The following is a 25,191-nucleotide window of genomic DNA, read 5'->3' on the forward strand; positions in this document are numbered from 1 at the left end:
AGTAGTGGTAGAGTGGGGTTGCAGATTATGTTGGAGTATAGTTCTGCTGCTGCTTATACCTTACAATGCCTCAGTCTTGAGCTGCTAGATCTATTCAAAATCAATCCCATTTAGCACAGTGGTAGTGCCAAAACACACAGTGGAAAATCAGGGCTTTAGCTTTGGTCCCTCCTACCAAGACTATCATGGGCAGAATCATCTGGCAGGTATATTGGTGAGGATGAGTCAAGTGTGTTTTGTTCTCTTATTGGTTCCTCACCATTTGCTGCAGACCCAATCTAGTAGTTATACCTTGTAGGACTTGGCCAGTGCTGTCAGTAGTGGCACTGTCAAGCAACTCTTGGTGATGGATATTGAAGTCCCCACCTAATGTCCATTCTGTGCCCTTGCCATCCTCTGTGTTTCCTTGTAGTGGTTTTCAACATGGAGGAATACTGATTCCTCAGGAGGGGGCACAGTATGTAGTTGCCAGCAGGGGGCTTTCTTCTCCATGTTTGACCTCACCGGACCCAGAATCATACTGAAGACTTCAGGATATACACTCCCAACAGCATACCCTCAGTGCCATCACTTCTGCTACGTCTGTCCTGCCAGTAATCTGGGCATAGGCGGGAATGGTGATGCTGTTGAATGGGACATGGTCAGCAAGACCCAATTCTGAGAGCATGACAGTGTCAGGCTGATGCTGACCACTCTGTAAAGCAGCGCTCTCACTTAGCACTATCCCCTAGACATTAGCAAGGAGGTTGCAGGTTGGACAGGGTTGCATTTTTTAGTATTATTTCCAATGCCTAAGTTGGTAACAAGTGGTTTATATGAGTTTTTTTGATGCTGTTTTGTCATCTGATACTTGAACTTACAGAGGTTTATAAAATCATGAAGGGCATGACTAGGATAAATAGGCAAGGTCTTTTCCCTGGGGTGGAGGAGTCCAAAACTAGAGGGGATAGGTTTAAGGTGAGAGGGGAAAGATATAAAAGGGACCCAAGGGGGAACTTTTTCATGAGAGCATGGTGTGTGTATGAGCTTCCAGAGGAAGTGATGGAGGCTGGTATGATTACAATATTTAAAAGGTATCTGGATAGGGATATGAATAAGAAGGGTTTACAGGGATTTGAGCTAAATGCTGGCAAATGGAACTAGATTTATATAGGATATCTGGTCAGCATGGATAGAGTTGGACCGAAGTGTCTGTTTCTATGTTGTATATCTCTATAACTCTATGATAAAATTAAGTGACTTGCATGACTTTCAGAAGGTAGTTGAGAATCATCCAGATTGTTTGTGGGTTTGCAGTCATGTATAGGCCAGACTAGGTAAGAACAGCAAGTTTCTTTTCGAAAAGAACATCTGTGAAGCAGATGGGTTTTTATGACAGTTAACAATGGTTTGCTGTTCCTTGGCCTCAGTCTCCCAGTGTTGCTTGCCTCCTGTTCTCACCTTTAGGCTCCAGATCTACTCCTCTCATTGCTGCTAGGTCTTCACTTTCCTCCTCAAATTGAGATTACTGGCTTCATCTATTGCCAGACGTTTATCAGTACAAGGAGTCCTATAAACGTAGCTATACAGACTGACCTCTGTCACTAAATGGAGCACTGTCAATCTGACAGAACAGTGAATTATTAGATTTTCCTTTTATATTTTCAAATTTACGATGAATTATTTAATTAACTGATGTAGAAATTTAATGTACATTTAAAGTACAGGTGGTACTGCATTTGAACTTAGAGGGTACAAATAATGTTCTTTTTACTCTAAGGAAGGCTCTACAGAATCAATGCTTTGCAAAGTCACAATTTTCAGCAATACAACCCTATGTGAGGACAATAGCACAATCTTTTAGTCTGCCATTTCCAGAGGGATGGATTGCCTAGAATGTTTGAATGCTGCTATGGAGAAGTAGAACAACTTTTTATAATATTTAAATGAAACCCCAAAATGTAGTTGGGAACTTGTAAGTAATCTGGCCATCCTAGGAAAAGAATCGCAAACCAAAGTTAGTGAAATACCAAGTGACACCTTGCGCACATAGGACCATTGTCATTGAGACACAGAAAGCGAAAGTGAGAGAGATAGAGAGAGAGAAAGCGAGAAAGAGCAAGCGAGCGTGAGTGCAAAAGCAGCTACTGCTATGTGAAGGACTGTTGTGCGTTAAAACCAAGCAGGATGAACATATGAATGAGGAACAAGACTAGGCCACTCAGTCCTTCAAGCCAGCTCCGCCATTCAATAAAATCATGGTTGGTCTAATGCATGAGGAATTCAGTTTTATATTCAATAGGAAAGGAATAGAACCAACCAATCTTTTAGAAATTTAAGGATCAAAGTGTCAATGAGGTGAGATATTTGGATAAAGTCAGATCTGAAAAACACATGCTGAGTGAAATGACTTTTGAACGACAGTTGAAATTTTTACCGAACACAGTGGAGAGAAGTGACCCTACTAGAGTACCAGGGAATACCATTGGACTTGTACTTGCAATGCTAGAAGTATAGTACAAAGTGAAAAGAATTCTATGAGGTTTCTTGAATGTGTGAATTAGTTCAATATCTCGTTATTGCTTGGATGCAATAGCTACTTGTGAATTAATGTTCGAGCTATGTTCATTCTAGTTTGTTCCAGTAAAAATCTTGAAATATGAAAACTTATCCTCCAGATTTTTGTTGGTCTTTTGGGAAATTCATTTCTTTTTAAAAGTCTCCATACAATTGTAATAATAAAAATAATGGTAAGCATTGACTAGTAATATTCAACTTCCATCATCTGATTTTAATATCTGAGTTCTTCATGGACTAAAGCGATTTAGAAAGAAACAATTATTGACTTAAATTAATTGCTGTGATCATCTGACTATAGATTGAGGCAAGTCCTGGGAACCCATGTAGAATAAATCAATTATACTGAAATGATAATTTCATCCAAAGAGAATGAAACCAGATAACTAGGCTGACTTGAAGAAATACGCATATCTTGTTTTATTCACATTTGCACATTAAGTTCACATATAGGTAGAAGAAAAGTTGTCTGCCAAATATTCAGATTGGAAAGACAATGGAGCTTGACAAAAAGTACACAAACAAACCATAGTTTGGTAGCTTGTTTAGCTCAGCAGGCATAAAGCAATGCAGTTTCATAACAACAGATTTTGGAAGGCTTGCTCCTTTTTTCTGTTTCTCTAAAGCTCTAAAGTCAAGGCCCAGTAAAGATACAAGTTGGAAAACAACCATTCATTGAGAATTCAGAATTCTATGACTTCACAACTCCTGGGGAAGCAGTACAACAACTAAATTGTCATGGAATCAGATTTCACTCTTATACCTCAAATTCTCTAAGAACCTTTAAGCTGTCTAGCATTAGTCTGTCTATCCATACCGCTCTCACCTTTATAAATGCATTATCCATGTTTGGGTATGTTTGTTGTCATGTTTTATTACTTTTGTTGAGGTTAATAGGTACTAAAATTCCTCTATTTCATTTACAAATATCTTATAATTGGCTCCTTTATTTTGATTCATTTAAGTATATTTTAATAAAAGTTCATGCTGAAAAAAAATTAAAAGAATTTGAAGCAATTGACCAAGTCAGGGTTAAAGAGGAAAGCAGTTTTCCCTCCTCATTTAGTCATACCACAATATATTACTCTGCATAAATGACCACACCAAACAATGTATTTATCAAATCAAAAATATGAATCACTTACTTGGATACATCAAGCAGAAAATCATTCATTTCACTCTGTCTGGCAAGACCTTTGGAAATCTGAAAGATGAAGTTTCAAATCAGGGCAATATTTGAAATAGACCTTTGCCCCCAAGGAGGTCAATTAGCCATCTGTTAGTGTATTTCTGCACATGTGCAAGTGAATGTATAACCTAACGAATGAGGGGTTTTTGATGAGTAAAAGGGGGAAACCTTCTTACTAACTGGTGAGCTGATAGCCAGAGGACATAAGTTTAAAATAATTTGCAAAAGAACAAGATGGTAGATAAATTATGATCAGGAATGTACCACTTAATCTGGTGGAGGCAGCAAATTCAATAGTAACTTTCAAAAGGGAATTCGATATAAACGTTAACTGGAACAAAATTGCAAATTTGTAGGAAACAGCATTTAAATAAGGCTATTGGACAAACTTTTTTTTATAGGAACTAGCAGCAGCATGATGGGTAAATAGTTTCCTCCTGTGTTGCATAATTTTATAGTGAGGAACGATGAAGCAGACTGCTTTGTGCTGGATTGGCACCAAGCTTCTTGGAGTTATGTTCTACTCAGACATTTGAAATGTACTTGATCACCCATCTGATTCTTGCCTTGTAGGTGGTTTACAAGCTTTAAAGCTACTTTCCAAGAAAGTACCCAGTCTCTTGTGTACTTGTGCTTTGATAATCATAGTAGAGCAAGGGATATGCTGGACGATGGGGTTTTGGACTCTGGCTCTATGATTCTGCTGTTGTTGATGGTTTACAATACCTCAACAATATCTTATTTTATGCTGCTTGATTTGGCAGATATTCGAAGCAGGGATGATATGAAAGGATATAGGAATGGTGAGTGCTTGATGGGCTATCAGGATACAACAGGTTCTGTGTCCCAGTATACAGAGGTATGCTTTGTAGCCTGCCAGCCTCACTACCTGCCATCCTGTCTCGGTTACTTCTGGAGGTGGTGGGCTCAATTCCGACCGACAACAGAATGAAAATAAGGCAGATGTTGGCCTTTTTAAAGGAGATTAGCTCACCGAGTCAAAAACTTTACTGAATTATATTTCCTGTCATCTTCACGAAAATCCAGACCTTATTCTGTTATTCGTCCCTTGAGCTCTCAATATTTTTTCTGGAACCTTCTGTACACTTCTCATTACTCCTTTGTTTCTCCATAATTATTTTCTTCCCTCATTTTCACTCTTTAATCTTTATACAGTTCGCTTTTCACAACTCAGACATTGCAACCACAACTTCTTCTTTAGTAATCTCTTACATCTGGGCTTGGAAGCTGCTACAGAAAGTGGGAAGTGGCTGAGGATACCACTGGCCAAACAGTGTAGAGTATCAGAGGATTTGAAAAAAATGTCAGCACATCCATTTGACATGAGACCTGAGACAAACTGAGAAAGTGCTGGAAACTTACCTCAACTTGATGTATTGCCACTGAAGCCCACGCTAAGTTTGCAGTGGCAATCTGTAATAAAGAACACAAATAAGATTTTTACACATGGTTCATCTGAATTAGGAGAACCTTCCTATCATCATCTTTAATTATTGTCCTCCTTCCTCTAAAAGTACTGACTTCTGTTTTGTATGTTTCAATTAGCACATGAATTTTTAATTTCCTCAACAAGTGGACAATGATGTGTTTTCCACATGTTGACCTTGACCATGAATGATGGCAGACTCTTTGACTGGAGTGAATATTACCAAGCCTGAGCTGGTTTTAATCAATGTCTACACTTACTGTTGATCAGAAGCAGAAATTCCATTTGAATTATTCCTGTTCTTGCCCACGGGCACACTGACCAATTATAATGTATTTGCAACCGCTTTTGCTTATATCAGATTAAACAGCATTTGCTTGTTATTGTTCTGGTACATGTGACTCATTAATATACTCAATCAATAATTGGTGGAACTCCCACTCCATGTCATTTGAACTTTTATTTCACAACTCAGAGACATTGCAATAAGTTTTAAAACTATCAGGGTTTCACAAGCAGAGTAGTCAGTTGCTAATGTCTTTTTGAATCATGCTGATTTTCTGGATTTTTCTTTTCTCTTACCATACCGAATGGTGCAAGAGGGACACAAAACATATTTGTCTCCTTGGTTATTTTTCCCAAGAGCAGGTCTTTTATCTCGTTGGTTATTTTTCCCCAGAACCTATCAACAGAGGCTGTAGCTTGAGGGACATCACTTTGCATTAAACATAGCTCATCAGGAAGATTATGCTGCTCTTACAGCCTGCTATTGGCTTATTTGAAGGATTTGCAGTTTGCTAATCAACCTGTTTGGCCACATTACGAATTCACCTTCTGAGGCTATCAAATGCTGGAGTGGGAATTGAACCCAGAGACTCTAGCTCAGAGGATTGGATGCTACTCACTTCTACACAAGACCTCTCCATTTTCTGGGTTAGCCAAGCTAAAATACATTATGACTGCTGAATATCATAGAGATATTAAATAAAAATTGCATTTTTGTTTAAAGTCTCCGGTGTTAATGAGACTTCTGCTTGACTGCAAGAGTAGAAACCCACCTGCTGTTGGTCACTGTCAAAAGGATTTCTGCCACGTTGTCGGTACAGTTCCAAAACACCTAACAAGTCATTGCTGGCCGTAACGATTGGTAAGCAAAGGACAGACTGAATCGGAGATTTTGAGTCCAATGATATCCCCCTAGGAAATCGACTATCCTAAAAGAAAAAGAGAACGTGGGTGTGCATCAGATATGACTAGATGTCATTGCATAATTCCTTCCTGAGAATGTCACCACTGTTTGTTTGCTAATCTGTTAAACAAGTGGATTTGTCTTGCTTTAATCATATACAGAGCAGCATGTGGAGCATGCTGTGATTCATGAATTTTCCCTGTACATAACATTTTTAATAAAAGTTCAAGCTTCAAGTAGTTAACTCATCACTTAAGCTTTGAGTTTCAATTGGTAATAGCTAAAATATTACAGACATTTTGAAATTATTCTGGTACAATGGCATTTTCTTGACAATAGTTACAAACTCCTCCAATGTAATAAATATTGCATAGGAGTATTACAAGATTAGAAGTATAAGAACGTTAATTCTCAATTTTTAAATATTTTTGCATACAAAACAACTTTTCTCTCATTGTGGAGTCCTATATTGTAAATTTGTTGTGCACTGTACAAGGAACATTGCTAACATCAAGACACAACATGTTACAGGTTGGCTTAAGAACACAAAACAGACGCGGTCAATGCTACTAATGGATGGATCTAGACAATTCTAATTCCTGGGCCAGGGTTGAACCTATTGTACTTCATAGTTAAGGGCTTAATATTATCATGTCAGATGACAAAATGAATCATGCGTGTTTAACTGCCAATGATCTTATATGGCCTCTGTTAAGTCATTAGATTAAACTTAATACAGAAATGAGAGGTGAAAAGTTCTGAGTGGAATAAGAGAATGCATATATTAATGCTAACATTTTAAAAGTTTGTAGTCTTTAAAGTGAGAGCAAGTAAATACAATTGTTTCAGGAAAAGAATATGAAATCCTAAGTTTAATTATTAGAAGAAAAAAACTTGCATTTAGATAATACCTATCACAGTCTAAAGATGCCTTAAAGTATTTTGAAGGCAGAATCCGATTGCAGCATCGCTTGTTATACTTGCCAGTTGGACAGCAGTGAGATAGTCGCATTGATTCTTCCAGAAATGAGGCAATGAACCATAAGCCAATCAAGTAGTGGCAAAGCTAGCGGCGAGTTCTCACTGGAAATGGGATCCCGGGTTGGAGGTCCCACTTTCTGAGAATGGCCGGCTAATGAGAAATTATGGCTCAGCAGCATAATTAGGAATGCTGTGGCTTTTGTTGGAGTTACACATTCAAAGACTAGGCGAGGGGAGTATGTAGTGGGATCTGGGTGTCCTTGTACACCAGTCACTGAAGGTAAGCATGCAGGTGCAGCAGGGAGTAAAGAAGGCAAATGGTATGTTGGCTCTCATTGTGAGAAGTTGAATACAGGTGTATTGTTGCAGCTTTACAGAGACCACACCTTGAATATCGTATGCGGTTTTGATCTCCTTTTCTGAGGAATGATGCTCTTGCTCTTGAGGGTGTGCAGCAAAGGTTGACCAGGCTAATTCTGGGATGGTGGGGCTGAGGTATGAGGAGAGATTGACTAGGTTAGGATTATTTTCACTGGAGTTAGATGGATGGGGGGAATCTCAGAAACTTATAAAATTCTAACAGGACTAGACAGGGCAGATGCAGGGAGGATGTTCCCGGTGGTGGGTGTGTCCAGAACCAGGGGTCACAGTCTGAGGATTCAGGGTGGACCATTTAGGATGGAAATGAAGAGGCATTTCTTCACCCAAAGAGTGGTGAACCTGTGGAATTCATTACCGCAGGATTAAGTTGATGCCAAAACATTAAATGTATTCAAGAGGCGACTAGATATACCACTTGGGGCAAATGGGATCAAAGATTATGGGAAAAAGCAAAATTAGGCTATTGGGTTGGATGATCAGCCATGATTGGGATGAATGGTAGAGATGGCTCGAAAGGCCAAAAGGCCTCCTTCTGCTCCGATCTTCTATGTTTCTATGACAGATAACTATTATATCAAGGAGAGGTTTTGTGGGCCAAGGGGAAAGAGGTATAGGAAGGTGGGCAGCAAGGGCTCTCAGCTTTTGCCCCTCACCCCTTTCTGATTATCAAGTCCCTCAAATTGGGCACTGACTGTCTTAGATTGAGCCACTATCACTCCTTCCCAGGTGGTGAGCTGGCCATACAGTTTTATTTATTGCACACATTTTGCATTCCAACAGTCATGCCTGCAACTAGATTAATATAAGTGGCAGTGGGATAAGGCCTCTACGTAGTCATTAATTGGCAACTTAAAGCCCACAGTTGTAGAAAGGTAGAAAATCTGATCCTGGTTCTTAATTCTGGTGCAAGCAGAAAAGTGACAGGATTGAGATCCTCCCTAATTTTACCTTTCCCACCTCCAAGCACACTATGAAAGAGGAAATAAGATTTCACCCACAGTTGTTGAAATATTTTCAAGTACAATTACTATGAGAAAAAAAGGAACTGATTACAAAAGTAAAGGTGCAATGCTAAATCTATTTGGATCTTATGAGGTGCCAGGCCTAAGATCCAATTGACCAATTAAATAGCTAGAACTCTGCAGTTCCATAAGCACCAGGTGGAAGTAGTGACTATTTCTGGAACCACAGTAGATCTCTCATAGAGATTATTATTGGAGCTGGATAGCAAAGTAAATTTGGGGTGATTTTACCAGGGTCAGGTTGGCAGGTCCTGAGGAAGAGTGTTGGGTCATCAGAGGTCAAGAGGGTAGGGTAAAGAAGCAAGTGTGATTTTTATGGAGTGAGTACCTTCCATGGGCCCAGGGGATTTGCAAAGGTGGACCACCACTTTGCCAAACATCAGTTCATGCAGCTAAAACTGCTGGACAACTTGCTTGATATTGGCCTCATCTTGTCACGGTTAAAATAGTGATGGAGCAGGATGATGCTCTCAAACGACCATTAATTACACACTTAATGGCCTCAATAAGCCCAAAGTGGTTAGATGCATCAACACTTACACTGCTAAATTTGATATTAATTGACAGTGGACAGGTAAGTAAAGGGAAGGCCACACTCTACATTTTATGAGATCACCCTGATAATTCACCTTCAAGCCCCCAGTAGCGAGCACAAAATCCAACCTAATATAAATCATTGGTTAAAATCAACAAAAATAAAGGAGAGCAAAGCTCATGTAGAGGTGCAGAAGCAACTGCCAAGGATGATACTAATGTTAAAACATGTTGTCTGTGAGAAGAACTTGAGAAAGTGAGGCACTTTTAGTCAGAACAGGGAAAATAAAGAAATCTGATACAGGCACCCAAAACTGAGAAGACATTATTTAAGACCATAACTAAACGAATACAGGGAGAGAGTGGAATATCGTTTTCATAACAGCTGGAAAAGACACTAAATTCCTGATTGAGTACAGTTGAGTTCATACTTTTTAATAAATGACAGGGCGCAAGAAACCTTTAGAAATAGGTTCTGGAGGGCAAGGAAATGGGGTTTGTCAGACTTTGACAGTCTACCATAGAACCTGATAATGTGTGAAAAGGGTCCTTTCTGAATTATAAAATTCAGTGCAGGGATATACATGCTTCAATGTTCTTTTGGCTTCTCATTATATCTGATGCTACAGAAATACCAAAATTGGTTCAATTGTGATCAGAATAGAAACACATAATCGACTTAATTGTAATGAATGAGGATGAAATGTTATGTATGTATAAAAAAAACTAAGGACAGAATTTTTTGGTTGGTAAACTTTCCCAATCTATTACCCGATGAATTGACAAGAGAGTCCACAACCTTTCCAATCAGTGTTCCTGCAGCAACTTGAAAGAATTAAATGGCTGGAAACAGGACTTTTGTGAAATTGAGGGCAGATATTCCACCTCAGAGGCATCAGTTTGTACTCCTGGATGCACCAAGACTGATACTACAACTAGTAACTAAACTCTAAATCCTCGGGTTCAGAGCCAGGTAAGTATGGTGGGCTCATAAGGAGAGGGGAGTGGTGATGAAACCAGAGGGACCTGGATAAGTTGACCAGCTTTTAAAGGAGAACTTATGGAGGCAAAGGTACTTGTGCTGACAGGCCCTGAAAGGGTTCATCCCACGTGCAAAGGGGAACCATTGAAGGAAGCTATCCCCCACCCCCTACCTTTAGAACCGACACAAAAATAGTCTGAGCTCTAAAGCTTCCTCATTATCTTGATCATATAAGGGCCTCACAATTGGGCTGAGGGTAGGTAGATTGCCCAAGACTTCATCTGTCCTATGATTATGATAGGGGTCAGCACAAGCCAGCCCACCAGTGGTGGGGTGGGTGGGTAATCATAAGATTGTTAATCAAATTTGCATTGATTGAAACAGTAGTTGCAATTTATTTCTCATTTTAATAGTAATATGCTCATTTGCAACTATGGTAAGTTTCATTGTATTTTATTTTTATTTCGGAATGTATATTTTTAAACTTTAATGGCCACTCTATTCACCCCAATCTCAGGCAAATCACAGATGGACAACACCAAGTTTATCCTAAAAAAAAAACGAATACATTGTCATTTTAGACTTCATTTTTGCACCTAACAATATCTGGTTTAATAAGGCACTGTTGGTAAACTGGGAACTTCCTTTACTTGGATTTTATGGAGAAATAATGAATGAGAAGAAAAAAAAACAATTTAATCCTAAATTTCAACATCCTTTCCACTTCCAATCTATGAATAGTGATCCTTTCTAGTTAACAGCTTCTTGAATAGGATCTTTTCAAACAAGTAATATCAATTTCCAAGTTCAAGTCCCAGGTAAGGAAGTCCTGTCACTTTTTCAACAAATCCAATGCTGGCACAGATAACAATGGCAGCATAAATTACAGAAGAGTGACATGTATATTCAGTAGGGCCATTTGAACATATAATGGAGATCAAACGTATCCCATTTTGCTGTTTGAAAGACTTTAACATTAAAAAAAAAGTCCTGTGCAAACCCATGTTGGAATGCCTTGATTGATGGGCCATCCGTATAGTTGAAAAGAATAACATCTAGATGTAGAGTTCTTTTATGATTCATTCTTTGGATATGGGCATTGCTGGCTAGGCTGCCATTTATTGCTGATTTGTAATTGTCCGGACCGCAGTTAAGAGTCAGAGCCAACCAATTGCTTTGTATCTGGAATCAGATATATGCTAGACCAGGTAAGAATGGTAGATTGTCCTACCTAAAAGACATTATATCAGATTGGTTTTACCGACAATCAACAATGTTCATCGTTAGCTAGTATTTCTGGTTAAATTTTTAACGGATTCAAATTTTATCACCTCCATGGTGAGATCCAAAACCAAGCCTCCAGAATGTTGACCTGGATTACTAGTAAAGTGACTTTTCCATTATGCCACCTTCTCTCCAAATAGTTTCAATTGAGTTGTTTCGCTGACATTTTCCTAAAAGTTCTTATTGTGACATTATGAAAACTCAACTGAATTTTCAAAAAACAATTAATATCTCAGCAGGGAGTTCCCACTTTGGTTGACAGCTTAATGTGTTATTAAAGGATTAGTTGTCTTTCTGGGGACTGAACAGAAATTGATTTGTTTTTATGGGCAATGGTGTGACCGGGTTTCTTGAATGGGAGATTTCCCACTGTCAGGTGTGTAGAAGCAGGAGCTACATCATATTGTCAGAAATGTGTTTCTTCTCCTTACATTGCTCCTAAGGTCTGAGTGAATGACTATGGAGGTGGTATGGCGGGTAACAGAATGGATGACGGGGTAGGAGGGGTGGGTGCTAGAAGGACTGATAGCATGTAAAATAATTGGTGCAAAGTCAAACTCCTGGAAACACCAGTGAACTTTTTAATTAGACTGCCTCAGCATTCACCCAGCACGTGGCCACCTAAGATCTGCTTACAGGGTTGGTGGACATGACTTGATCATGTCCTTACTTACCATGGATTAGAAATTGGATCTAACAGGTTTGCTTTAAGTAGAGATAGATCTTTCAAGTCAAAATTTCCCAACTTCAGTCACTCCCTCTACAGCAACCTCTTGTGCTCGAGAGACAGGCAGATTTTTGCCAGCAAAGGACACTAGAAAATGGTTATTTATAGATTATTTGTTGAATACTACCATGGGAAAAGTGAAGAAAAATACAAAACAACCATCATTGCATCATCTGTGATGAACTGATTCAACAGACTTGGGATCAAATTGGGACTTATGTGGTCAGAATGGACCAGTTCTTTGTATCACTACATTTACCAGTGTACATTGGGAAGCCTACAGAAACAGTAAGTGTAACAAACCTTGTTCACTTGAGATTAATGAACATATGACACATTTAAAAAGAGAATAATAGGATGAGCCAATGTCTTACACGAGAAATACATAGAAAATTTACATGGCAACTGAAATAACTCCAGAGAGGCTAGTATCCTGTCAACATGTCATCCTTTATTTACACATGGAGAGTCCACACTTATCCAGCTCTCTCAGAACCAGCTGTCAGAGCTAACAGAACCTCTGACATTCCTGTTTATATCAGTCAGCCAGGGCTTCCTGACTACATCAGATTAACAGCCCCAATCAGCGAACTCTTATTTTAGGCCCATTTAGGCTCATTATAACACTACAGTAATCATTATCTTCAACTCTGAAACAAGTAAACCTAAGAGTTTGTTGAAAATGGCTTTCATAATGTGTAAGAAAGCACAATTTTCATTTTTTTGGACTATAATCTGAAATGGAAGTTGGACTGTTACATTTATAAAAATGCAGAGAGTTTTACAAATTGAAAATTAAGTGCTACATTTAGCTGTCTGAGCATGACAAGGTTGACTTTTGAAGCAGTGAGGGAAAGAATTTGATTCTGAGGGCACATATTTTCTGAGTTAAGGAAATTTGCCCTGATAATAGCCCCTCTCCCTGGTGAGTTGGAGTGTCTGAAAAAGCTGCAAGTGCCAGAGTAGCAGAGATAAAAACAAACTGCCAGAGGCTGCAAACTGAAAGCATCCACTCCTCCCTTCTCTCTCAATATGGAGAATAAGACAGAAAAACCAAGAAAGCTTAAAGGAATTTCACAAGACCTAGATCCTTGTCTTATTTTACTTCTTACCTCAGCAAGGTCTTGTACTAACAGTGTTTTCCTGAACTTAGCTACATATGATGCCACTGTAATGCCAAATCCAGCAGGTTCAACAGCAATAGGCTTCTGTTGTTGTTGGTCTTTCATTCCAGCTGATGTAAACAGGCACAATGACTGTAGAAAAAAAATCAGGCCAAGTAAATTATAAATGTTAATCAATGTTAAGCATGTTTAGTAATTGTGGGCAGCACGGTAGCACAGTGGTTAGCACTGCTGCCTCACAGCGCCAGAGACCAGGTTCAATTCCCGCCTCGGGCAACTGTCTGTGTGAACTTTGCACATTCTCCCCGTGTCTGCGTGGGTTTCCTCTGGGTGCTCCGGTTTCCTCCAACAGTCACAAAGATGTGCAGGTTAGGTGAATCAGCCATGCTAAATTGCCCGTAGTGTTAGGTGAAGGGGAATAGATCTGGGTGAGTTGCTCCTTGGAAGGTCAGTGTGGACTTGTTGGGCTGAAGGGCCTGTTTCCACACTGTAAGTAATCTAATCAAACAACAATGCACTAATAGTGTGCTGAAATCAGCAAATTTATTTTTCTCTTCTCAGAGCTGGCATTCCATTGAGGAATGTGGGCTTAGTTTCTACCAAAAAGGTGAAAGGAATATGTCATGGCAATTCTGGATGTCAAGACTTTGTAAAATAATTTTACATTCTACGATGGTATAATGATTCAATATCATTATGAATTAAGTCACAATAAAAAGCAGTGATTTTACTGCTCACTAAATGGAGCTGCACCACAAGACCCTAAAGATTATGTTTTACACTATCTGTAAAAACATTATAGATGTTTTTCATGTATGATCATGCTAAAACTGTCATCTTTTAAATAAAACATCAAACTAAAGCGCGATCTGCCTGCTTGGGTGCATATGAATGTCTCTCTGATACTATTTCAAAGAAAGCAGGATAGTGTTACAACACGGGGTAAACCCTTTGAAAAAAGATCTTGGAAATGACTGTCAGACTACTCAGGTCTCCTGGCATCATGGTAGCTCACAAACCCACCAACACACTAAAACAGCAGCTAATGAATTTGAAAGACCCTCCACAGACAATAACCAAAACTTATGTCATTTACAAGATACCTCGCAAGATCTGTAACAAACACTACATTGGACAAACAGGTAGAAAACTAGCCACCAGGATACATGAACGTCAAGTAGCCACAAGTAGCCGAAGGGCCTGTTTCCACACTGTAAGTAATCTAATCTAATCTAATCTAATTTACAATTCCTTTCTCTTAAACCCAATTAAGATTTACAAAAAAAGTCAACTTTAAAAACCAGTAAGCTATCGAATCCTCTCTTTGTATCTTTCTCTGCAGATTTTCCTGTCGTCTTTTCGATGCTCTGCTGTGCAAAGTCTTCTAGCCAGGTACCTTCCAGAGAGTTGTTCTGCTGGCAGTCTGTACTTGTTGGTGGCTTGGCAGCTCTCCCCCTAACTGTTCAAAATGTCCAGTTTTATATCCCAAAACATCAGATCATTTCGTTGGTTTTATTATCAAAATACTAAATTCAAATGTAATTGGATTCTGGTATCTTGGGGCATAATTTAAATTGACTGGCCAAATTTGAATTTGTTTGTCTGTTCCATAGCAACACAGCTGTAGTACTGGTTTCAACCAAGTGTTACCTTGGTTGAAACCATTGTTACCTTGTTTAGAACACTGTGTGCTGTGTCAGGCAGTCCTTGCTAGCTTTTCAACTCTCAAAAGGTACAATACCTCAATACCTTCATAACAATAGTTATTGTGGTCAATATATATGTATCTATAATCAGTATCAACAAACTAATTATCTGGTTAGTCTCACATTGCTGTTTGTGGGAATTTGCTCCATTCAAAATTGGCAGCAACATTTTCTGCATTATAACAGAGATAATTTTTTTTAAAAATCATTAGCTATAAAGAGTCTTGCAAAGTACGATGTAATAGCGAATTTTTTTCTTATTTTCTTTTCTCAAACGCCCCTCCTCTTTCCAACTCCAGCACTGCAGCACCAGGTTCTTATCAGTTGTCTTTGTCACAACTTCTAGCAGGAACTGAAAAACTTGAATTCTTAATTTATTCTTCCTCAACCTGTTCCCTTTCCTTGTATGGAACTGTCCTAAAAATTACAATATGTTTATCATTAATTCAAAGAGCTCATTGGGCTTGTGAGTTTTTATTTTGGTTTTTCTTATTTTCTGGAGATGTGGTAGTTTAAGTTGCTTCTTCCTCCTTTTTACTGGACTCAATCATGTAGGCAATCAATTATTGAACTGCTTTGGGACTGCTTTGCTTCCCCTAATTAATGCTATGTGAACAACACTCGAGAACCCTATTAAAATGAACGAATTAGGCACTAAAATTATACTCAATGTGAATTTTTTTTATGGTTGCAATTCCTTGGGGATCCACTGGGTGACAGCAACATTCTAGGTCTAACCACAGGTACAGTATTGAGCAACAACTTTTGTATCAATCTTTCTCTGACAAACCCTTTTAATCTTCCTCATGGACTTCTGGTAAAGAAATCATACCCAGGTCCATTAAGCCAAACAGCAACACAAACTGCACATATATATGTAGTTCTTTTAGAGTAATAAAACCCCAGACACTTAACAGAAGCATAATCAAATATGACTTGACATTAAACCACCAGAACAAATATGAAGGTAGGTGACTAAAAACAAATACAAGTATATTTTAAGGGATGAGTTGAAGGAGGCCAACAAAAAGGAAGAGAGTTGAAGAAATATCAAAAGAGAGAGAAATGTTGTGGGGTGGGGGGGATTGAGTAGTTAGGACTTCCTTATGGTTTCTCCTTGCTCTTGGTCTAAATTTACATCTTTCTCAAGTTTCTCTCCTATTTCCTTAAGCCCCTAATCCAAGTCTGACGTGACCATGAGACCTATATCCTATTTCCTTGACCTGAATTCCACTGATCATCCAACATTCTATCTTGCCTGATGAGCCCCAAAATTGCAGAGCATAAAATCACCTCCAGCACCTTTTTTTCCAAGCTGAATGTGCCTCCAAGCCATGAGATGGATGAATTTCAGGTTCAAAGCTACTTGAGTGCAATGGGTATTATCAGTTCACAGGTAGCAGCATCAGGTCAGAAAAAGAATAATCCATTGCACTGGAGAAACACGTAGCTCATAGAAGACACACTTACTTTTGATATGGCAATAAGTGTTTTAAAAGGACACCAGCTCAAAAAAAAATGTAATGTTCAAAGGACATATATTTTGACAGAGATGCCCGGCAAATGGGGTGTCCATAAAACAAACTGTGGGTGAATTACAGTAGGTTTATTTCACATATAAATATAGCACACTAACCAATGAAATTATTGTGTGATTAATTTGCTGAAGAAACTTTAATTCCACAAGTTACAGAATAGCTCTCACTGAGGAACTTTAGCAGTTTGAATTGATGACATCATGTGAGATTCAGAGAGGAGATGCAGAAACACAACCCCAGACTGTTTGTAGACAAAGGTTTCCAAACCAGCTCAAGTGTAAGGCGTACAAAGAGACGTCAGCAGTCTCAGCAAAACCTACCTCATCACAGGAGGAACACTTAAATATTTCCCCAAATTGTGGAGGTACCCAATGATTCACAACACTATGTCGACCTTGGGATACAAGTGCATCGCAGGCTCAAAAGTGAAACCACTTCACAAAGGGATAAAGGTGATTGAAGATGTCATCAGTTTGGCACATGGATGAATCTATTGTTTTGAGTGAACTACGGATGATACAGCAACAGGCCAGCAAAAGAAAGCTGAACTGACATCACGGCAATCCCCCTATCAATGACACTCATCAATGTTGGTGTGAAAATATTGATATTGAGCGCCATGAAACTCTAGCATCATTATATTCACAATCCTCAAGCTTGTGGTATTTCAATTATTCTGGTTTTGAGAAGGATCTAGTGCACATCAAAAATGTCAACCTGGATATTTGTGTTTTACCGGAACCCTGATGGAAGCAAACCTGTTTGACAAGCTTGGCTTTCAACTGGAAAACTCCAAAGAACATAAAATTAATGCAATTAATGACATTTGATCTCCTAGGATTTAAGGAGATTAAGAAGTACTGCCATGATCTTTAAATTGACACATCACCAGTTACATGAATTTTGAGACAGTTGCCATTTGCAGTCTGTGCCAAAATGTCACAGGAACTGAAATAGCTCAAAGCAGACTGTATTACTGAATCCCCATTATGTTGAATCTAGCCATTGTATGTGAAAATGATGAATGTAGATGATACCTCAACCATAAGGTAGCCAACAAAGTAATTACTCATGACAAGTATCCTCTTCTTACAAGGGAAGATCTATTGGCATAATTTCATGCCTACAGTCTACATGAGGTTTGTCTTGTGTCAAAGCTATCTTTAGATACCACTAGCAAAACAAATGGTATCCACTTTCAAAGGCTTATTTCAGTACCGCAGAATGGACTAAGTCCAGTAGCTAGCACGTTTTAGAAGAGTGCTTCTTCAGTCTTTCTGACATGGACAGGATGTTCAACCCACTTGATGGCACAATTGTCCAAGGAAGTGAAAAAGCAGAACATAATCAGCAGTTCTCAGTGGCACTCACTCAACGCACACAATACAATTTGACATATAACAAAGAAATACACTTATTTGCGACACCTAAAATTATTCTTTGGGTATAGAGTAACATCAGCTGGAGTAAAGCCTGCATTTGATAATGTCAAAGCCCGTTAAGAAGTTTCAACCCCATCTAACCTGAAAGAGTTGGTAATGTTAGTCAACACTGCCAACTTTTATTGCAAATTTGTTCCTAAGCACAGAGATCGCAGGGTGACTTCAAAAGCCACCACACAGACACAGAATGAGAATGAACATTGCAAAGCAAAAGAACCATCTGAAATATTAAGGGCAAAGATAGTACTTCCACCGGTTCTCACATTCTGTATATCAACCTGTATGCTGCAACAGATCAGGAAATATGAATAACACTATACTCCAGCAATACATTGAAGATTGCGAACGGCCCATTACTGATATGTTACACTTGTTGACAAGCACTGAATGCACATACACAACTCAAAATTGGGAGCACGAGCCTGAAAGTATACTTATGCACAAATGTATCTTACTGGAAGAAAGTTTACTATCCGAATCAAGCAAGAAGTCCTAAATATATTGCCAATCACACCAGTGTCTGTCTATCAATCTCTATATATCTGCTGATGGTCAAATAGCCTACACTAGTACAATTTCGAAGTATCCCCCAGCTTTATGCAACTGAGCAGCTGACACATTTTCCTGTACTACCATCGCGGATGTTAGTTATTGTGAAAAGCCTGCAACACTGAATACTAAGTAACTGTTGTATTTCACATACAACTGAGAATCTAGTTACACGAGAGAAGATGTAGACAAAACTGGCAACAGGCATCATGTAAGCAAGTCAGTACATGACAGTTTGTAATTGCATTGTTTGATGTTAATTGCACCACAAGGAGAACTCAAAGTTTTTCCAGAAAGCACTAAAGGACTATTGAATCTTGTTCATGAAAATATCCAGCAGTTATTAAGATGAAACAATGATTTCACAAACCAGTCTGGTGGCCAGTAATACATTTTTTCATGGAAAGGTAATGTCGAGAGTGCGGTGCTGGAAAAGGATAGGACAGGAGCAGGAGCAAAACGTGTGGAAATGCAATATTCACACAGGATCCAAGCGTAAGGGGAATAAATAGGCATTTCTGTGATTGCAAATGAGGGTCCAAGATAGTATACTGCCTCCCTGGTGCTAGGGTTAAGGATGTCTTAATGCCAGTGCAGGACATCCTGGAGGTGGGGGCATGAATAGCCAGTAGTTGTGGTACAAATTGGTACCAATGACGTAAATTTAAAAAAAAAAGGACGAGGTCCTAAAAGCAGAATTTAGGGAGTAAGGAAGCAAGTTGAAAAATAGGATCTCTAAAGGTAGTGATCTCGGGATTGCAACCCATGCCATGTGCTGGACAAAGTAGAAATAACAGGATATTATCAGATGAAAATGTGACTCAGGAGGTCGTGTGAGGGGAAGGGTTTCAGATTCTTGGGGCATTGGGGCCAGTTTTGGGAGAGGTGGGAGCAGTTTAAACTGGATGGGTTACACCTGGGTAGATTGGAACTGATGCCCTCATATTTGCTACAGCGGTTGGGGAGGGTTAAAACTAAATTGGCAGGGGGATAGGACCTTATACAAGGAATCAGAGAAACTGGAATCAAGAACACAAAAAAAGTCAGAAAGGGGTATAAGAAATGCTAGGTAGAGGAATTAAAGGCCAGAATCAAACAAGGTCACTGTAAAAAAAAAGTGGGAATTGGACAGGGTACATTGAAAAGACAAGCCCGATTGCACAGAGCGTTTGAAATAAAGCGGATGAAATAATCATGCAAATAGATGTAAATGGGTATAATAAACTGGGATGACAGATCTGGCTGCACGGTGACCAAGGATGGGAATTGAACACCAAGTAGTATTCAGCATTGAGGAAGGACAGGCAAAAGGAAAAGATGAATGAGCTGCATTGCTGAATAAATAAGATGTAATCACAATACTCAGGAAAGATACTAGCTTAGACAATGTAGAATTTGTGCGGGTAGAATTGATAGATACCAAGGAACAAAAAATACTTTGGTGGTGGTGGTATAAGGACTACCAAACTGTAGTGGTGATGTTGGCAATTGCATTAAACAGGAAATCAGATGCATGTGGAAAAGGCACATCTGTAATTATGGGTTACTGTATTCCGCATATAGATTGGGCAAGTCAAGTTAATAATAGCATAGAGGAGGAATTCATAGAGCATATGTGGGATTTTTTCTATCTGGAACAATAGGTTGAGGAACCAACTAGAGAACAGGCCATCTTAGCTTGGGTATTATGCAGTTGAGATGTGGGGATGTGCACATGAATTCTTCATTAAGTTGGAGTGTGAGGTAGTTGATTCTGAGATTAAGGTGCTGAGTCTGAATAAGGGAAACTAGGATTGTATGATGCACGATTTGGCTTTGTTGTATTGGGCAATATTACTGAAAGGAATGATAGTGGATAGACAATGGCAAACATTCAAAGAGCAAATGGGTGAACTACAACAATAGCACTCCTGCGTCAGACAGGAATAAGCAAAGAGAACAGTGGCCAAATCATGGCTTATGAGGGAAGTTAGAGATAGTATTAGGTACAAAAAAAAGAAAGCATATAGATGGGTAAGAAAAAATAATGGACCCGAGGAAAAGGAATAGTTCAGATGTCAGCAAAGGAGAACCAAGGCATTGATTAAGAAAAGGAAAATAGAGCATGAGAGCTTGGGGGAACAGAAAAACTGAGCGTAAAACTTCCTATAGGTATGTAAAGAAAAAAACTAATGTAGTCAGAAATCAGGGGGATTTAAAATGGGAAACAAAGAAATGGCTGACAAACTAAATTCATACTTTGTATCTGTTTTACAAAGGAGAACACAAAAACATATGAAAAATCATGAGGAACACAGGGTTTAATGAGAGGGAAGAACTGAAGCAAATCTGTACGAGTAGGGAAATGATTGGATTGAAGGCTATTAAATTTCCAGGGCCTGATCGCAGAATGCTTAACGTGGTCCTTCAAATAGTGGATGCATTGTTGATCATCTGGTTATTATTCAAGATTCTTTAAATACTGGAACAGTTCTAACAGACTGGAAGGTAGCTAATGAAACCCCATTATTTAAAAAGGGGGGGGGGGGGGGGGTAGAGAGAAAAAGGGAATTATAGATCAATGATTCTGATGCCAGTAATCGGGAAGATGCTAGAGTCCATTATAAAGGATTTATATCGCAGAGCATTTAGAAAACAGTAGTAGAATCAGACACAGTCAGCATGGATTTACAAAATGAAAATCATGCTTGACAAGTTTACCGGAATTCTTCAGGGATGTATCTAGTAGAATTGATCATGAAGAGCTTGTAGATGCGGTTTATTTGGACTTCCAGAAGGCTTTCGACGAAGTCCCACAAGAGAAACGTATGTAAAGTTAAAGCATATGGGACTGGATTAAAAAATTGGTTAGCAGCCAGGAAATAAAAAGCAGGAATAAATGGGCCATTTTCTGAATGGCAGGCAGTGACTAGTGGGGTAGCACAGGGATTGATAGGACCCCAGCTATTCACAAAATATGTTAATAAATTAGATGAGAGAACTAAATGTAATATCTCAAATGACAGAGCTGGATGGAAGAGTGAGTGGTGAGGAAGATGCAGAGATGTTGTGAAATGTAAAAAGGGTTCAGACAAGATTTACAAGGATGTTGTCAGGGTTGGAGTATTTGAGCTATAAGGAGAAGCTGAATAGGCTGACACTGTTTTTCCTGGAGCGTCGGAGGCTGAGGGATGACCTTATAGGGGTTTATAAAATCATGAGAGGCATGGATAGGATAAACACAAAGTCTTTTCCCTGGGATGGGAGAGTCCAGAACTACAGGGCATAGGTTTAGGGAGAGACGGGCAAGATATAAAAGGGATCTAAGGGGCAACTTTTTCACACAAAGAGTTGCTCGTGTATGGAATAAGCTGCCAGAGGAATTAGTGGAATCTGGTACAATTGCAGCATTTAAAAGGCATCTGAATGGGTATATGAATAGGAACAGTTGTGAGGGATATGGGCCAAGTGCTGGCAAATGGGACTAGATTAGGTTAGGATATCATGAACGAGTTGGACTGAAAGGTCTGCTTCCATGCAATACCTCTCTATGACTCTATGTTGCAGTGTGATTCGGACATGCTGAGCGAGTGGGTAATGCATGGCAAATGCTATAAAATGTAAATAATTGTGAGGATAGGAAGACAGATCATTAGTTGAATTGCTGTAAATTAAGAGATGGGAATGTTCAATAAGTCCCCAGTGATCTTATGCATCAGTCGTTGAAAGTCAGCACACAGTGTGCTAGACAATAAAGAAGGCAACTATATGTAAGACTTCACAGTGAGAGGATTAGCATGCAGGAAAAAAAATGTCTTGCTACATTATACAGAGGTCACACCTGGAATATTATGTGCAGTTTTGGTTTCCTTATTTGAGGAAGGATGTTTTTGCCATAGAAGAGTGGAGTGAAGGTTTACCAAATTGACTCCTGGGATGGGAGGAGTGACTTATGAGGAAAGATTGAGTCGGTTAGGATTGTATGCATTGGAGTTTAAAAGAATGAGGGGGAAAGTTTCGTAGAAACCTGTAAAATTCTAACAACACAAGTTAGATGCAGGAAGGATGTTGCTTGACTGTGGTGGAGTCCAGAACTAAAGGTTATTATTTAAGGATAAGGGTCAAGGACAGAGATGAGGAGAACTTTTTTCAACCAGAAAGAGGTGAACCTGTGGAATTGACGACAACAGACAGTGGCTGTGGCCAAAATATTGTTGTTTTCAAGAAGGAGATAGATATAGCTTTTGTAGCTAAAGGGATCAAGGAATATTGGGGAGAGGCAGGCTTAAGGTATTGAGCTCAATGATTAGCCATGATCATATCAAATAATAGAACAGTCTCAAAGGGTTGATTAGCCTATCTTCTGTGTTCCTATGTTACGTAGTATAGGAATGGGCCAAATCCAGCCTGCTAGCTCACAGCAAGACCTCAGATAAATGCCCCGGGTAAAAGGAGCAACAAATCAGCTTGACACCCAGCCAATTTCAGTTTACATTTCATTGAAAGTGACTGCACTTGGCATCTTGTAATATAACTGATAAATTGGTTCAGTATAACACCTCCACACACATCATTTACTGCATCCGCTGCACCCGATGTGGCCTCCTCTATATTGGAGAGACAGGCCACCTACTTGCGGAACATTTCAGAGAACACCTCTGGGACACCCGGACCAACCAACCCAACAACCCCGTGGCTCAACACTTCAACTCCCCCTCCCACTCCACCAAGGATATGCAGATCCTTGGACTCCTCTATCGCCAGACCATAGCAACACGACGGCTGGAGGATGAGCGTCTCATCTTCCGCCTAGGAACCCTCCAACCACAAAGGATGAACTCAGACTTCTCCAGTTTCCTCATTTCCCCTCCCCCCACCTTGTCTCAGTCAAATCCCTCGAACTCAGCACCGCCTTCCTAACCTGCAATCTTCTTCCTGACCTCTCCGCCCCCACCCCATTCCGGCCTATCACCCTCACCTTGACCTCCTTCCACCTATCGCATTTCCAACGCCCCTCCCCCAAGTCCCTCCTCCCTACCCTTTATCTTAGCCTGCTGGACACACTTTCCTCATTCCTGAAGAAGGGCTCATGCCATTCTCCTGCTCCTTGGATGCTGCGCTTTTCCAGCAACACATTTTCAGCTCTGATCTCCAGCATCTGCAGTCCTCACTTTCTCCTCAGTATAACAATTCCCTTAAGAAATATTGTTCTTTTTTGTTTAATTCAGTATTATTTCTTTGAATCTGCTCTGTTATTTCCACACTTACTGGATTTGGATTGTGCACAGATCATTGAATGTGGCAGGATGGGGGAAGAGGTGAATGAATAAAGTGTTCATGTTTTGGGGTTTATTAATTGGGTTAGAGCATAAGAGCAAGAAGGTTGATGTGGAGCTTGTGCAAGACACTTATTAAACTACAACTGATACTGAGTACAGTTGTGAGCACATTATAGAATTTGAATGCATTGGACAAAATGCAGAATCTATTTACAAGAACGGTTTCAGGAATGAGAAACGTCATTGTGAGGATAGACTGAACAAGTTAGGACTGTTCTCCTTAGAGATAAGTGACAAAAAGTGTGGTGTAGGAAAAGCAAAGCAGGTCAGGCAGCATCTGAGGAGCAGAAGAGTTGACATTTCGGGCATAACCCCTTGTGTGTATAGAGGGGGCAGTAGGGGGCTGACAGATAAGTAGTAGGATGGGGAGCTAGCTGGGAAGGCGATAGGTGGATTCAGGAGGGGAGTGATTGTGATAGGGTGGTGGGGAGGATGGAGGGTATAGGTGGGAAGAAAATCAGACAGGTCAAGAGGGTGGGGCTGAATTGAAGGGTTGGACTTGGGATGAGATGGGGGAGGGGAGATTTGGAAACTAGTCGTCAACGTTGATGCCCTGTGGTTGAAGGGTCCCAAGGCAGAAGATGAGACGTTCTTCCTTCAGTCGTCCGATGGCTTAGATTTGGTAGTGGAGGCTGCCCAGGACTTGCATGCCCTTGGTGGAGTGGGAAGGGTAGTTGAAGTGGTCGACCACAGGTGGTGGGTTTTTGGGTGTGCGTCCCAGAGATGTTCCCTGAAATGTTCCACGAGTTGGTGTTCTTTCTCCCAGTGTAGGGGAGATCATATAGAGAACAACAGATGCAGTAGGTGAGGCATTTGGATATGCAGGAAAATCTCTGCCAGATGTGAAGACATCCCTCATAGCCTTGGACAGAAGTGAGGGGGGAGGTGTCAACACAGGTTTTACACCTCTTGCAGTGGCAAGGGAGGGTGCTGGGTGTGGAACCAATGAGGGAGTCACGGAAGGAATGGTCTCTGCAGAACGCAGATGGAATGGGGAGTGAAATATATCTCTGGTGGTGGGATCTGAGTGTGGGTGGCGGAAATGGCAGAGGATATTGCGCTGTATCCAGACATTAGAGTCAAAAGTGTGGTGCTGGAAAAGCACAGCAGATCAGACAGCATCCGAGCAGCAGAACTGACATTTTGGGCATAAGCCCTTCATCAGGAATTAATGTATCTGGATATTAGTAGATTTCTATCCTTGTTGCTGTTGGAGGGGAGG

At 39.9% G+C, this 25,191-nt stretch overlaps 1 protein-coding gene across 7 annotated transcripts in view; it reads right to left on the reverse strand.

Moving 5' to 3' along the window:
* pde10a (phosphodiesterase 10A) overlaps positions 1-25,191 on the reverse strand; it is a 488,240-nt gene that overhangs the window by 104,560 nt on the left and 358,489 nt on the right. For 6 of the 7 annotated variants that reach the window (XM_087991437.1, XM_087991435.1, XM_087991436.1 and 3 more), the window contains 4 exons: positions 13,405-13,548; positions 6,251-6,406; positions 5,129-5,179; positions 3,702-3,760 (listed from right to left, as the gene is read on the reverse strand). In XM_087991437.1, the coding sequence (XP_087847563.1) occupies positions 3,702-3,760; positions 5,129-5,179; positions 6,251-6,406; positions 13,405-13,548 (410 nt within the window). The remainder of the gene's footprint in view (positions 1-3,701; positions 3,761-5,128; positions 5,180-6,250; positions 6,407-13,404; positions 13,549-25,191) is intronic. The other variant, XM_087991438.1, reaches the window with a different exon arrangement.

Source organism: Chiloscyllium plagiosum, unplaced genomic scaffold (assembly GCF_037043375.1).
Source record: "Chiloscyllium plagiosum isolate Xiang-an unplaced genomic scaffold, Cpla_swu_hap1 HiC_scaffold_10, whole genome shotgun sequence".
In the NCBI taxonomy this organism is placed as follows: domain Eukaryota; kingdom Metazoa; phylum Chordata; class Chondrichthyes; order Orectolobiformes; family Hemiscylliidae; genus Chiloscyllium; species Chiloscyllium plagiosum.